Source organism: Chrysochloris asiatica, unplaced genomic scaffold (assembly GCF_000296735.1).
Source record: "Chrysochloris asiatica unplaced genomic scaffold, ChrAsi1.0 scaffold00087, whole genome shotgun sequence".
In the NCBI taxonomy this organism is placed as follows: domain Eukaryota; kingdom Metazoa; phylum Chordata; class Mammalia; order Afrosoricida; family Chrysochloridae; genus Chrysochloris; species Chrysochloris asiatica.
In genome coordinates, this window is record NW_006408605.1 from 12,055,203 (window position 1) to 12,069,421 (window position 14,219).

The window sequence follows — 14,219 nt, forward strand, 5'->3', positions numbered from 1 at the left end:
CGCTGTAATGCCAAGTGGGAAATGGGGAGTGGTGGTGCTGGGAAGATTAAAAGTTGGATGATACTGCCTATCAAATCTGAATTCAAAAGATTCCCTAGGAGAGAACAAATGAACTAAATAAATTGCTGATGTATAGGAAGCAAGACTTCAGAAAGAAGAGGCAAATTCTTAAGAAAGAAAGAAAGAAAGAAAAAAATGGGTATGAGAACCTGTAATAGAAATATCAGGACCAGCTCCTCTTGCTTGGCTTTTCTCTCATATTAAAAAGCACACATGTCCTTGAGAGCTCTGACTATAAGAAGCAGACAGTAAAGAATGAGTGAGACAGGTGCTGTCTTTAGTACCCATTCCTGGCATTAAAGGTAGGTATGATGTCCTGGTGTCAATATTAGGGAGGAGGTAGGGGGATTCAGGCATGTTTAACAAATAGCAGAGAGTAGCATTTAGCAAACCAGCGAGGAAATAATGCAATATGATGAAAACCTAGTGTCCAAATAACTTCCTAAAGATAAGCAACTACTGACCTGAAGCTATCCATGCAGGGCTTCTATTACACCAGACAAGCATGTTATTTTTTCCAACTAGTTTACTTTTGTTACAGTTGAATAGATGAGGGTAAGTCAAAAAGTATTCTACTACAGCTCCCATTCATATATGCATGGGTTTATTCCAAACAAAACATGTTTAAACAAGTCTCTGTGATCAGTGGATGGCTGCAGACAAGTTCTCACAGCAATATACTTGTCTTAGTCTCAATACGGTGCCTTCAAAACAGAGGCCCAATCAAAACAGTGGCTTCCAAGGGTATCTGCTGGGCCAGCTCAATTCAAGGCAAAGAGATTAGCTCAGAAGGTTATGGCAATTTTTATTATTCCATAACAATATCCTTGTTATGGCAATAATGTTATTCCAAAGGGGTAATTAATAGACTTTCTCAAAGGACACAGGATGATCACAGGGACCTAGAAGGAAGAAGTTTTAAGAAAAGTGGAGAACTGCATTGGTAAGAAAAAGTCCAGGGAAGTTGCACTGAAGAATTTTTTTCCATCATGACAATGTACCTGTTCATTCCTGGAGGGTAGCAAGGGCTGTCCTAGGAGAAATTTGTTTGGAAACCTTATTCCATCCACCCTTTAGACCTGCTCTTGTCCCTTCAGACTTCTTTTTGTTCTACAAAATCAAGAAACATTTAAAAGGAGTCCCTCAAGTATGCTATACCTGCCATTTTGGCATGGTATAAATCAAAGAGTTCTTCGGGGATGGGTTGGAGATATATAAACACTGTCTTCAGAAGTGTATAGACCTAGATGGGATGGAGGATATATTGAGAAACGATAGCTTCATATTTTGATATTTTAATAAAAGGTTTTTATGATACTATGGCAGTACTTTTTCACATACCCTCATATTGTAATCAGAACATGCCTCCTCTTCTCTATCCCTAACTATTAACTATTTTACTTACTTTCCCTGCTGTATTATTCCCTTTCTTATACTCCTAGGAGTCACTGTCAATTCTACAATATTTCTGCCTGAAAGAAGTGGCTGATCAAGCCAGCACAATTCTTTTCTTCCAGTTTTCACCTGGTCTAAGTTTTGAGAGACTCTCAGGGCAGCTACATATACTTCTGGGAAGCAGAGGGATAGAGCAGGGACTCTACAGTCACTAGTCTGGAGTTTGAACTCTCGCTCTAGCACCTACCAGACAGACAGACTTTATTTCTTCATCTGGAAAATGAGGATATTTACGGAGTGGTTCTAAGTATTCATCATTGAAATCTATCATCAATATTAAAACTGAACGACAGATTTGGTAGAGGAGACTAGTTATCTACTTTAGTCAAAGATTAAGGGTAAAAGGTCTTTTTAGTTAACGGTATAATGTAGATGTTTAAAGCACTGGAAGCAAAGCCAACTTTTCTGTCAGACTGAGGAGATCTGGGTCCTCAAGTTTCAAGTGCCTGTAATTTCTTACCTAACAGAAAACCAAACGCTAACTGAGAAGCTCAAAGTCTTTTTACTAAAATATTCTCTTTTGAGAAGAAAAAGGGGTCCATTTGGAGACAGTGTACACTGAGATTTCCTGCATGATCACCAAGCAAGGCTCAAGACCACATCAGGAAAAGCAGGGGCAAGTTGGTTATCCAACTACAACAAGCACTACACAGGGCACTGGGCTGGCTGGCTGTAGCACTTTCATCTACTATCTGATGTCCACACATACAGATACCCAAGCTTTCTGTCTCTAAGACACACACGTTAAAACAAGTCTCAACACTCAAGCAATTCTTAAATCACCACAGATTTATAGTCACTGAAAAGAAAAGAAAGCAGACAAATATAGAAGAAAAAAAAATCAGACCAATATAACAGTGAACCAAAATAAACACTGAAAATCCAAAGAAGGGAGAGGCTTGTTCCTTGTGGGAAAATATGTGAAAGCATATATAGATGCTATGGTCAACAAGAAGCAGGAAAGCTTGAGTGCTGCAAACTATTGCTGGAGCTTAATAAACATTAAGTATTTATAACTATATTTGAAAGGGGAAAAAAAGTCTCTCCTAGAAAGTCCTTAAACTGTTGGAGATTTAGGATACCTGGAAAATTGCTCATGCTTTAGTATTTTTAAAAACACGTTCTTTAGTGCTTCCTGACAGCTACTGTTGTTAGTGCCATGGAGTAATTTTTGACTCAAAGCGATCCTGTATAGTGTTTCCAAGGAGGGGCTGGTGGGCTTCAACTACCAACCTTTCAGATAGCAGTCTGGTGCTTAACCTACAGCACCACAGAGATTGAGCTATTAAGAAAATGTGCCAAACTACTTAATAGTCCTAATTAAAACTAAAGATTTTTTTTTTAAATCTAGAAATTTCCATCAAAACAGAAGCATTTTATAAGTGATGGTTATTACTATATGAAAATCAATACTGCCACTAAACTAAATTAAACTGGTTAAGTGATACCTTTTACAATAAGATACAGAAGCTTCTAAGAATAATTTTAAAAAGAAAGAAAATCAAAGCTGCTAAGAAAGTTAGACCTTAGTGAATAGGAAGCAGTTTCTTGGGCAGAAGTTGAGAGTTGACAGAGCATTTAAAAGTCTGACAACACTGATGACAATAGCAAAAGACAAGATTTGCTTGGGTGTTTTTAAAATATTATACACCAATTTGAAACCTGGAGTGGCGCTGTAAGATAAGCACTAGACTGGTAACCACAAGGTCAGCAGTTCAAATCTACCAGTTGCTCTTGGAAACCTTACACTGGGTTGCTAGAAGTTGGAACCAACTCGATGGCACATCATAACAACATACAAAAATTAATAATAGAAACATGACAAGGGAAAACTGCAGACAATCCAACTTACAATCAGTAGTGATACAAATGCACAGAATAAACAAAGGACGAGAGTAGAAGAGGGGAGAAAATGGGCTCAGTCAGTGTTTATTGTGTGCCTGTACACTCAGAACCCACCACTTGTCTGGCAGGTTGTCATACTGTGGAGGCTATGTGTTGCTGTGATTCTGAAAGCTCTGCTACCAGTATTTTAAATTTTAAAGCAGGGTCACCCAAGGTAGACAGGTTTCAGCAGAGCTTCCAGACTAAGACAGACTAGGAAGAAGGAGAAGCAGTCTACTTTTGAATGTTTATTTAGCAATTGAAAAGCTTATTATGAATAACAGAGGAACACTGTCAGATATCGTGCCTGAAGAAAAAAAATTATGAATAGCAAAAGAATACTGTCAGATATAGTGCCAGAAAATCAGCACCTGAGGTTGGAAGAAACTCAAAATATGACCGGGCAAGAGATGACTTCTCAAAGTAGAGTTGACTGTGATGATAGAAATGGAGTAAAGCTTACAAGACCTTCTTTTGCTGATGGGACACAACTCAAAATGAGAAGAAATAACTGCAAACATACATCAATAATCAGAACATGTAATATACAAAGTATGAACCCAGGAAAATGTTAAGTTGTCAAAAATGAAATGGAACACATAAAGATCCATATCCTAGGCATTAATGAGCTGAAATGGGCAGGCATTGGCCACTGTGAATGTGACAAACCTATGTTTTACTACACCAGGAATGACAAATTCAAGAGGAATGGCATCACAGTGATCATCCAAAAGAACATTTCATGGTTTTGAAGTACAATGTTGTCTGTGATAGGATAATATTCATACGGTTACAAGGAAGACCAGTTAATACCACTACCACTGTTGTTGTTAAGTATCGTTGAGTCTGTTTGACTCATAGTGACCCTGCACAGGGCTTCAAGGAACAGCTGGTCAACTTGAACCACCACTCTTGCAGTTCAACCTGACTTTGCAGTCCAGCGCATTAACCCTCAGCTGCACACCGGGACTACAAACACAACTATTATTCAGAAGAAAATTGATCAAACATGTAATCAAGATGTAATGATAATTACTGGTGATTGGAATGTAAAGGTTGGAAGCAGGAGAAGGATAAATAGTTGGCAAATATAGCCTTGGTGACAAAATGATGGAGAATACATGAAAGAATTTTGCAAGACCAATAACTTACTCCTTCCAGGTACCTTTTATAAACAACATAAAAGACAACTATACACATGGACTTCATCAGATGGCATATACAGAAATCAAATTGAATACACAGGGACAGACTGTGAAACAGACCACCAACTGCTCATATGCAAGTTCAGGTTGAAGCCGAAGAAAATTAAAACATGCCCACAAGAGCCAAAATATGACTTTGGACATATCCCACTTGAATTTAGAGACCATCTCAAGAACAGCTCTGATGCAGTAGACACTAATGACAGAAGACCAGAAGGGCTGAAGGATGACATCAAGAACATCATACAGGAAGAAAACAAAAATTAATTAAGAAGACAAGAAAGAAGGAAAAGACCAAATTGTACTCTCACCATTTAGGTTCAAATGCAAAACCTATAGACATTTCCATCTTATCTTGCCTCATAGTCAATTCTGACCAAGAGTGGGTGCTGCAGGACCTACTTCACTGTGTTTAAGAGAATCTGGAACACCTCTCTGAAGTCAGTGCAAAAGGGAAAGGGGCTAAGGAAAGTGTACATAAAGACAGGTGAAGACACGGGGAGGCCTGCAAGGGCTACAGGGGACAGAGACAAACAGAATTATAGACAAAACCCTGGAACAACAGTGTTCTGTGGGCAGATACAAGGTCAGATATATTGGCTGAATAGGTATGAGGAGAGTGGGAGTACACCCAAAAATAGAAAAGGGTTTGCAAGAGGTTATTTGTACATGAATATTTACCTTTGCTGAAATGTTGTTATGTGCAGTGGAGTCGGTTCCGACTCAAAGCAACCCTGTACAGGGTTTCCAAGACTGTAAATCTTTACGGGAGCAGAAAGCCTAATCTTTCTCCTGCAGAACAGCTGGTAGTTTCGAACTGCTGACTATGAGGTTAGCAGCCCGATTCATAACCACTACACTATCAGAACTCCTAACATACCTATAAATGTGGCAGAGTGTACAGAAGTTGAAATGATGAAAATTCTTAGATATTATTAAGCATCATAAGGCAGTGCGCTTCTGAGCCTTAGGGCTCAGGACCATAGTCTCAGGGGACACCATGATCGACTGGCATAGCACAATCCACAAAGACAATGTTCTTTATCCTACTTTGGTGAGTAGCACCTAGGATCTTAAAAGCTCATGAATGGCCACCTAAGGTGCAACTGTTGGTCTCACCATGAGCGGAAGAAAGAGTGATGAAATTGAAGATGCTTGGAATCAACTAATCCGATGGACCAATAGAACAAACGAACATCAGTCACCACAACTTTGAACCCAGAATAACTAGATGGTGCCTACCAACTGCTCTGAAAGAGATCACATTAGAAGGTTCTGGATAGAGTGGGAGAAAATGTGAAACAAAGTTCAAAACTATAAAAGAAGACCAGACTTACTGGTCAGAATGAGACTGGAGGAACCCAAGACTATGGCCCTCGGCCACCCTTCAGGTCTGAAAAGGAACTCATCCTCATGTTCCAATTTTCAGCCAATTATTAAACAGGTATACAGGGAGGATAACAACACTAGTGAGGTATGCTTACCATGGAATGATCAATCATTCAAGCATTCAAGATCAAAAAGGCAGCATTTACCTAAGGATAAAGTTGAGAAGAGAATGGGAAGGAGGGTGGAATGGGAATAGGTACTATCGGGAGGACACGGGATAAATGTTATATAGAGAGGATTGCAATCATTGAGATGAAACAAAGAGTATGATTTGTTGACTGTAAAACTGATGATCTGATCTGTAAACTTTCACTCAATTCACAATCAAAAGTTTAAAAAACCAAAATGCTAATTTACTGTGCAGGGGCGGGAGTGGGGGTGGGGTGGACGGGATGCTCCAAAGTTGCACTTAGTTTTCATTATTAGGGTCATAATAAAACTCCAAAGAAAACCAAAATGCCAGAAAAAGGGGAACTATAAAAGTATTTGGCTATAACTGTCATTAGGTACATGACATGATCTTTCAAATGCTGTACCCCTTAGATACAATAACTACAAGTGCCCAATCACAAAACAGTACAAAATTACAAGAATCAGGAAGGGAAGAAAGCAAAGGACAAAAGAGACAAGTCTTCTAAAATAAAAAAGAACATATGAAGATGAATACAAAAAGCAATTTATTAAAGGAAAAAACTAAAGACATAGGCCAGGGATCAAGACACCAGGATGGAGACAGTATACATTCTGCCTATCTCATGAAGCAGCTTTGCAGGTCAAACAGGGTAGCTTATATTAAAGCACTTTGAATATAATGCAGGTGCAATATTATTACTTAACATTTTCCTCACCATCAGCCATGAATTGAACTGTGTCTCCCCCAAATATGTGTCAACTTGGCTAGACCATAATTCTCAGTGGTTTGGCAGTATGAAAAGATGGAATGTGGGAGTTACATAATGATGCACTCATCTGCCATGATGGGATCTGATGGGATCAGCCCTGTGATCTCAGAGATTAGGATGGGATCTAACCCTCTTAATTAGGTCACAGACATACTCTGATGTAGGGGGAGTTTTTCTGGGGTGTGGACTGCATCAACTTTTACCTTACAAGAAAGAAAAGGAGAGAGAGGCAAGCAGAGAAAACCTCTTATCCCAAGAAAGAAGAACCAGAAGTGGAGTGTGTCCTTTGGAGCCAGAGTTGCTGAGATAAAACTCTCCTAGACTCATGAGACGGGCCTTCCCCAAGAGCTAACAGAGAAAGCCTTCCCCTGAAGCTGGTGCCCTGAATTTGGATTTCTAGACTCTTAAACTGTGAGAGAATGAATTTTTCTTTTGTTAAAAGTCATCCACATGTGGTATTTCTGTTACAGCAGCACTATATAATTTAAGACACCATCCACAGAGAAAGCATGTATATGGCAGTTTTAACTTAAACTTTAAAATACTTAAAATAACTTTCCTTCTTATTATTTAACATCACAGTGATTGGTCCTCTTGGACTCCAGAAAGTTAAAAAAATCAAACCAAAACAAAATAAAAAAAACCCCTAGCAGTAGAGAAATCAATCCTTAATCTCTGGTCTCAGTTTTCTAAAGAGAAATTCCTTTACAATGTATTTCAACCCTTTCTCGAACAAACCGGAAACTTCTGTATTCTTACCTTTGGAAGCTGTAGGAGCCAAGGGCCAGCCAGAAAGATGCATCAGATATTAGAGAGAAATGGAAGAAAGAAAAAGAATCACACATGGTACTCTGCAGTGAGTCACTCAGCCACCTAAGCTGCTAAGACTCTGTCCAACCCTTATTAAGCACCAAAGTCTTAAGATGGGCCATTAATGGCATCATCAAAATAGGCCCACTTGCATTTCCGTCATCTTAATCTCATATTCCACAAGTTATACTGATAGAAAATAACTAGGTCCAACAGTTTTCTTTTCCAACCCCAGTATTCCAGAATACAAAAATAACTAATTTTCTTCCTAATGGGAAAACCCACCTCTCTACCACCTAACATTCTCTTTTCACCTTTACCCTCACAGAAGGGAAGGGAACAGAAAACTCATTTAGATGCTCTAAGCCCTAAAATGGACCCTTGTGCAAAAGAGGAAGGTGCTCACTCTTAGTCTGGGCAGAGAAGGTAAGGGTAAGTTTGGCGAAAAGTTCATTGTTCTCAAAGCGGTCCTCCTTTGCCTTTGTCCAGAAGCATTCCTGGGAGAGGTCCTCAGCAACAAACTGTGGATACAGGCAAGGTGTTAAAAGAGTCACAAAGCTGAGTGCTCTACTTTGCATCTCTGAAAACTGATTAAGAAGCAAAAGAGGTGGCTGGATAGTTATGAGCAACGTCATACTGTAACAGAAGGAACCTGAGACATAGGACAGCTGTGCTCAGCATGGTGGGATCAGGTGATTATTCAACACCCAGCTTCAGTTATGCTACGTATCCTCCTCTTAACCCCAAAAGCCTTTCATTTTCACAGCACTGAGGCTTTATTTCACATCTTCCTTTACTTCTACATTAGCTTTTCCTTGTCAATTTGGCTAATGGTACCAAATTTGTTGATTTTCTGAATAAGTCCCCAAGCCCCTTTATTTTAACTGAAGTTAGCTTCTGGAAGCAAAAGGTGGACTCAAAATCAAAGGGGTTTCAAACACATAGTGGAAACAATACCATGCCATGGAAGAATTTGAGTAATTCAGATACTGGTGGTAGTTGTTGTTAAATGCCATTAATTTGGTTCCAACTCATAGAGACCCTGTATAGGGTTTCCAAAAAGTGGCTGGTGGGTTTGAACCACTCATCTTGAGGCTAGTAGTTCAGTACTTATCCTACAGTGCCACACCAAGAATGGGGTTATTGTTGTTGTTGTTGTTGTTAGGTGCCATCCAGTTGGTACCAACTCATAGCAACCCTATGCACAGCAGAAGAATGGGGTATTATTCATAAATTCATGACTTTCAGATCAACAATTATCAGTAAAATGATTATAACCACCAAACATGTTACCATGGTACTCATTCTCAGAGTAAAGGTAAAAACATTAACTTAATGATAAATTTGGTTTTTTCACAGAGCACATGGAGAGGTTTATAGAACTCTCCATGGTGATTATCTGGCACATGTTGTTGTTAAGTGCCATTGATTTGATTCAGACCCATAGCGACCCTCTATAGGGTTTCCAAGAGGCAGCTGGTGAGCTTGAACCACCGACCTTGCAGTTCAAACGTGTTTGTAGTCTGAAGCACTAGTGCACAGTGCCACACCAGGACTCCATCTGGCACGTAAGATAAGTCAAATAAATATCTGCTGAGTAAACCTAAATATTTATAGACTCTGAAGACATATGTGAACCACAAGAAAGGGAAGACACTCACATACAAAACACAAAGCAGAAAACTGAAGTGGTTTTTTGAGACCTACTGATGAATAAATGGACAGAAACTCTCACCTTGGACCAGTTTGGCCTTCGGAGCTGTACTTCTGGCTTATAAAGCTTCTTTGGGGTTAATCCAAATGGCAGAACTGGGACTGCAGGAACTCCAAATCCACCGGGTGGAGGTGGAGGCATACCCATTCCAGGTGGAGGTGGGGGTATCCCAGGGCCTCCAGGAAAAGGAGGGGGTGGAGGAATTCCAGGACCACCAGGAAGAGGAGGAGGGAGAGGGGGCAATCCTGGTCCTCCAGGCAAGGGAGGAGGGGGTGGGGGGATGCTACCAGCCCCAGGCAGGGGAGGAGGGGGTGGGGGGATGCTACCAGCCCCAGGCAGGGGAGGAGGTGGGGGTATAGCAGTATCTCTAAGCAAAGGGGGTGGCTGAGGGATGCCAACACCCAAAGGCAAAGGAGGGGGTGGGGGGATATAAGCAGTCCCAGACAAAAGAAGAGGAGGGGGTGGAGGTGGAGGAACTAAGGTACAACCTTCAGGAAGAGGAGGTGGAAGTGGTATGCTAATCACTCCAGGTAGAGGAGGGGGTGGTGGTGGAGGTGGGGCAACAGTGACAGAGTCACCAGGGAAAGGAGGGGCAGGGGGAACATTAGCACTGGGTTCGGGTGGAAGCACAGCAATTGCTGCAGCAGAGAGAGAAGCCATTTCTTTCTTGGCATCTTCCAGTTCCTTTGACAGCTTGGCAACCTGTAGACAGAAACATCAATCACATCTCACTCCACTTCAGGGACTCCTAGGGCTTGAAGGGACCCAATAAATTACTTAATCCAAACTTCCCATTTTATATATGGAGGAGATGATTAACTGATGTCACAATGCTATCTAGTGGCAGAGCTAAAACCAGAATTCAGGACTTCATATGATTAGTTCATCTTGTTTTCCATTAAAAAGACAACTTCAACCTTTACATCAAACTTACCTTTGGTTAGAATTTATAAAGCTCATGTGAAATCAAATGTTCTGCCTACACAATAATAACATGTATACTATTAAGATAATTACATAATCTTCTAAGTGATCAAGTTATCATATATCATAGGTCACTTAAATATTTATAACTGGAATACCCACAAATATATAAGGGTTTGACAGAAACTATTTGTACATGGGGATTTCCTTATGCTGCAAACACAACTATCAATGTGGTGAAGTATACAGGGACAAAACAATGACAATGTCTTATATATTATCACACATCTTGAGGGTAACAAGTTGCCAAGGATCTCAGGACCATAATCTGAAGACCAGTCAACTGACATAACATAGACCACGAAGAAAATGTTCCACATCCCACTTTAGTGAGTTGTGACTCATAGTGACCCTATATAGGATTTCCAAGGAGTGACTGGTGAGCTTGAACCACTGACATTAGGGTCAAACCGACCTTGCAGCCCAGCACATTAACCCACAGCGCCACACCAGGACTCTTAAAAGTTCATGAAACAGCCATCAAAGGTGCAACTATTGGTCTCGTCATGAGTGAAAAAAAGAAGAGTGATGAAAATTGAAGATATTTGGAATCAATTAGTCCAGAGGACTAGTGCAACACGTGAACATCAGTCTCCAAAATTCTGAGACCAGAAGAACTAGACTGTGCCTATTTAACACTACCAACGGCTCTGAAAGGGACAGTATTAGAAAGTCCCTGATAGAGTGGGAGGCAATGTAGAACAAAACTCAAAATTATAAAAAAGACTGGTCTTACTGGTTAGAAAGAGACTACGGCCCTTAGTCACCCTTCAGGTCTGGAGCAGAACGAACTCACTCTTGTGGCCCAATTTTCAACCAAGCAGTGGATAGGAATATAGTGGGAACAACAAAATTAGTAAAATATGCTCACCATGGAATACTAGTCAACCATCAAAATCAAAAGGACATCATTTATCTGGGGACAAGTTCAAAGGTGTTGGGAACGAGGTGTAATGGAAATAGAAATAGGGTTCATGGAAATTGGGAGGAAGAGGGATTAGCTATTGTTACATGGAGGAGACTGTAATCATTAAGATAAAGATATGATTTGTTAGATGTAAAACTGATCATCTGCTCTGTAAACCTTCATTAAATTCACAATAAAAAGTTCAAACAAATTTATAATGAGAATGTGTGGTGATAAATCTGTTCAGAGATGCCAACGTAAGCCAAAATTAGCCAATTTGTGAATACTTTATTTAGTCTTTATTCCTAAATTTATTAGAAGACTGTTATTCTGAGTGGGACTATGAGTGACTAATTTTGTTCTGTTTTTCTGTATCGTCTAAATTTTATATTGCATATTTGTTGTTGTTTTTAAGTGCTCTTGAGTCGGTTTGGACTCACAGTAACCCAGTATAGGGTTTCCAGGGAGTGGCTGGTGGGTTTGAACAGCTGACCTTGTGGTTAGCAGTTCAGCGCTTATCCTACATGTTGCTGTTGCTGTTAAGTGCTGTCAATTCCAACTCTGGTGACCTTGTATAGGATTTCTGAGGAGTGGCTGGTGAGTCTGAACTACCGGTCTTGTGGATCAAACCGACCTTGCTTATCCTACAGCACCACACCAGGACTTCTATCCTACATGTATTTCCTCCAAAATAAAAACAAAACAAAACAAAATAATAGCAAATTACTCAAAAAAACATGCAGTACCTAATGAGATGAACTATTAGTAGTTGAACACTCTCAGGAGTGCAATGACTGACTTGTTTCAATACACGATCACCCTAAGACTGCTGACGGCACTTAGTCATCACTCAGCCTTCCGTGCTCAAACTTTACCTCTCCTGTGAGCTGAGACAGCTCTGCTTCCAGGTCCTGTTTCTCTGTGGCAATGTGCTGCTTTTCAGTATCCAATGCTTCCTTCTCTCCTTGAAGGTCCTGGAGCTTCTGCTCAAAGTCACTTTCCATCTTTTTCATTTCTACCTGTAGCTCATGTCGGGCTGTAAACTCTGAGTCCAGCTAAAGGAAAAAGAAATCAGGCTCCCATCAAGCTCTTCATCTCATGAAAAAGAACACATTTTCATCCCTATAGTTTGCAGTTTTATGCTAATACTTAATGTATTGAGCTCACTGACCAATATCTCAAGCCATGCCTGGAAAAAAATAGCACCATGATTCTGACCTGAAAATCAAAGTGAAAGGAAAAGGGGACAATTTCTAATGATCTTTCTATTTTTGGTGTCAGACTAAAAAAACTTAAGGTTTTAAATAATTTAATCAGGGCAGCTAAGGTGGTACAGTCCCAATAGTCTTCAGGATCGAGAACTCACTACCCAAACTAATAATCTGTAACAACTCAAGAGAACACAGAACATAGACATATTCCAGTTCCTATCATTCTAACGGAAGAGACTTGCGGTGCCAAGTAAATCTGAGACAGTCATGTGTCTTGACTTTCCTAAGAGGCACTGATGAGCTCTTTGTGATCACAGCCACATCATCTTCTCCACTGAGTAACTTATACTGGAAAGTTTTCCCCTAGGAACAACTGCTGTGAGCAGAATGCTTTCAAAAACATCACAGATTATAATAGACTCACATGTCAGAAGAACCATAATTCTCATAGAAAGGTAGATACACCACAAATAAACTTTTCTGATGCCTCATACACACCTTTTTTTCCAGTTCTGTAGCTTTGGCTTCAGATTTCTCTACCTTTGTTTTATCAATCATTTGATCTGAAAAGAAAAAGTGAGCAAGTAAATTTCCCAATCTTTGTTGTTATGGATTGAATTGCGTTCCCCCCCAAATATATGTTGTAATCCTAACCTCTGTGCCTGTGATTTAGGAGCCCTGGTGGTGCTGCGAGATAAGCAACGGAATGCTAACTGCATGATCCACAGTTCAAATCCACCAGTCTTTCCGCAGGAAATGCTTTCTGTTCCCATAAAGATTTACAGCCTCAGAAATCCGATACTGGGTTGCTATGAGAGGGAATTCATTCTATGGCAGTGGATTTTGGCTTGGATTATAATCCCATTTGGGGCGGGTTGTCTTTGTTATGTTAATAAAAGATTACTGTAGGGTGTATTTTAAGTAAATCTTTTTTGAGACACAACAGAGATTACACAAGTAAGGTGGCTGTGTCCCGTGGAGTCAGTTCTGACTCACAGTGACCCTGTATAGAGTTTCCCAGGCTATAAATCTTTATGAGAGCAGAAAGCCTCACCTTTCTCCGGCAGAACAGCTGGCAGTTTTGAAATGCTGACCTTAAGGTTAACAGCCTGACTCATAACCATCACACTACCAGAGCTCCTTAAGTATGCTAGAAGCAGAGACACCACATGAAGATCTGCCAAAATTACAAACTCAGAGAGATAAGGACCTTCCTCAAGGAACCCATAGAACAAGAAAGCCTTTCCCTAGAGCAAGCACCCTAACTTCAGACTTCCAGCCTCCTGAACTCTGAGAAAATTAATTTTTGTTAAAGTCACCCACTTGTGGTATTTAGGACTCCTGATGTGGTGCTGTGGATCAGCACTGGACTTCAAACCACAAGGTCGGCAGTTCAAACCCACCAGCTTGCTCCTCAGAAATCCTATCCAGGGTCGCTATGATGGCACTTAACAACAACAACAAAGCGCCTGTCTTCCCCTTCACTACCCAAACCCTTCAATATAACCAAAGTTCAGTCTCTTGTCCTTCAGGTTCATCATCCTTCTTCGTGTTCTGCACTAAACAAAGAGCTGGAATTTTCAATTACATTCAACATATACTTTAAGTATTTGTTAAGAAGTAAGTTGCCACACTGATGAGGATTTCTGCTCCCGTAAAGGTTTACAGCCTTGGGAATCCTGTACAGGGTCACTATGA

General features: G+C 40.3%; 1 protein-coding gene across 2 annotated transcripts in view; it reads right to left on the reverse strand.

Moving 5' to 3' along the window:
• Positions 1–14,219, reverse strand: part of DIAPH1 (diaphanous-related formin 1) — a 186,068-nt gene that overhangs the window by 100,310 nt on the left and 71,539 nt on the right. For both annotated transcript variants that reach the window (XM_006866193.1, XM_006866192.1), the window contains 5 exons: positions 13,020–13,084; positions 12,186–12,365; positions 9,441–10,121; positions 8,112–8,226; positions 7,655–7,663 (listed from right to left, as the gene is read on the reverse strand). In XM_006866193.1, the coding sequence (XP_006866255.1) occupies positions 7,655–7,663; positions 8,112–8,226; positions 9,441–10,121; positions 12,186–12,365; positions 13,020–13,084 (1,050 nt within the window). The remainder of the gene's footprint in view (positions 1–7,654; positions 7,664–8,111; positions 8,227–9,440; positions 10,122–12,185; positions 12,366–13,019; positions 13,085–14,219) is intronic.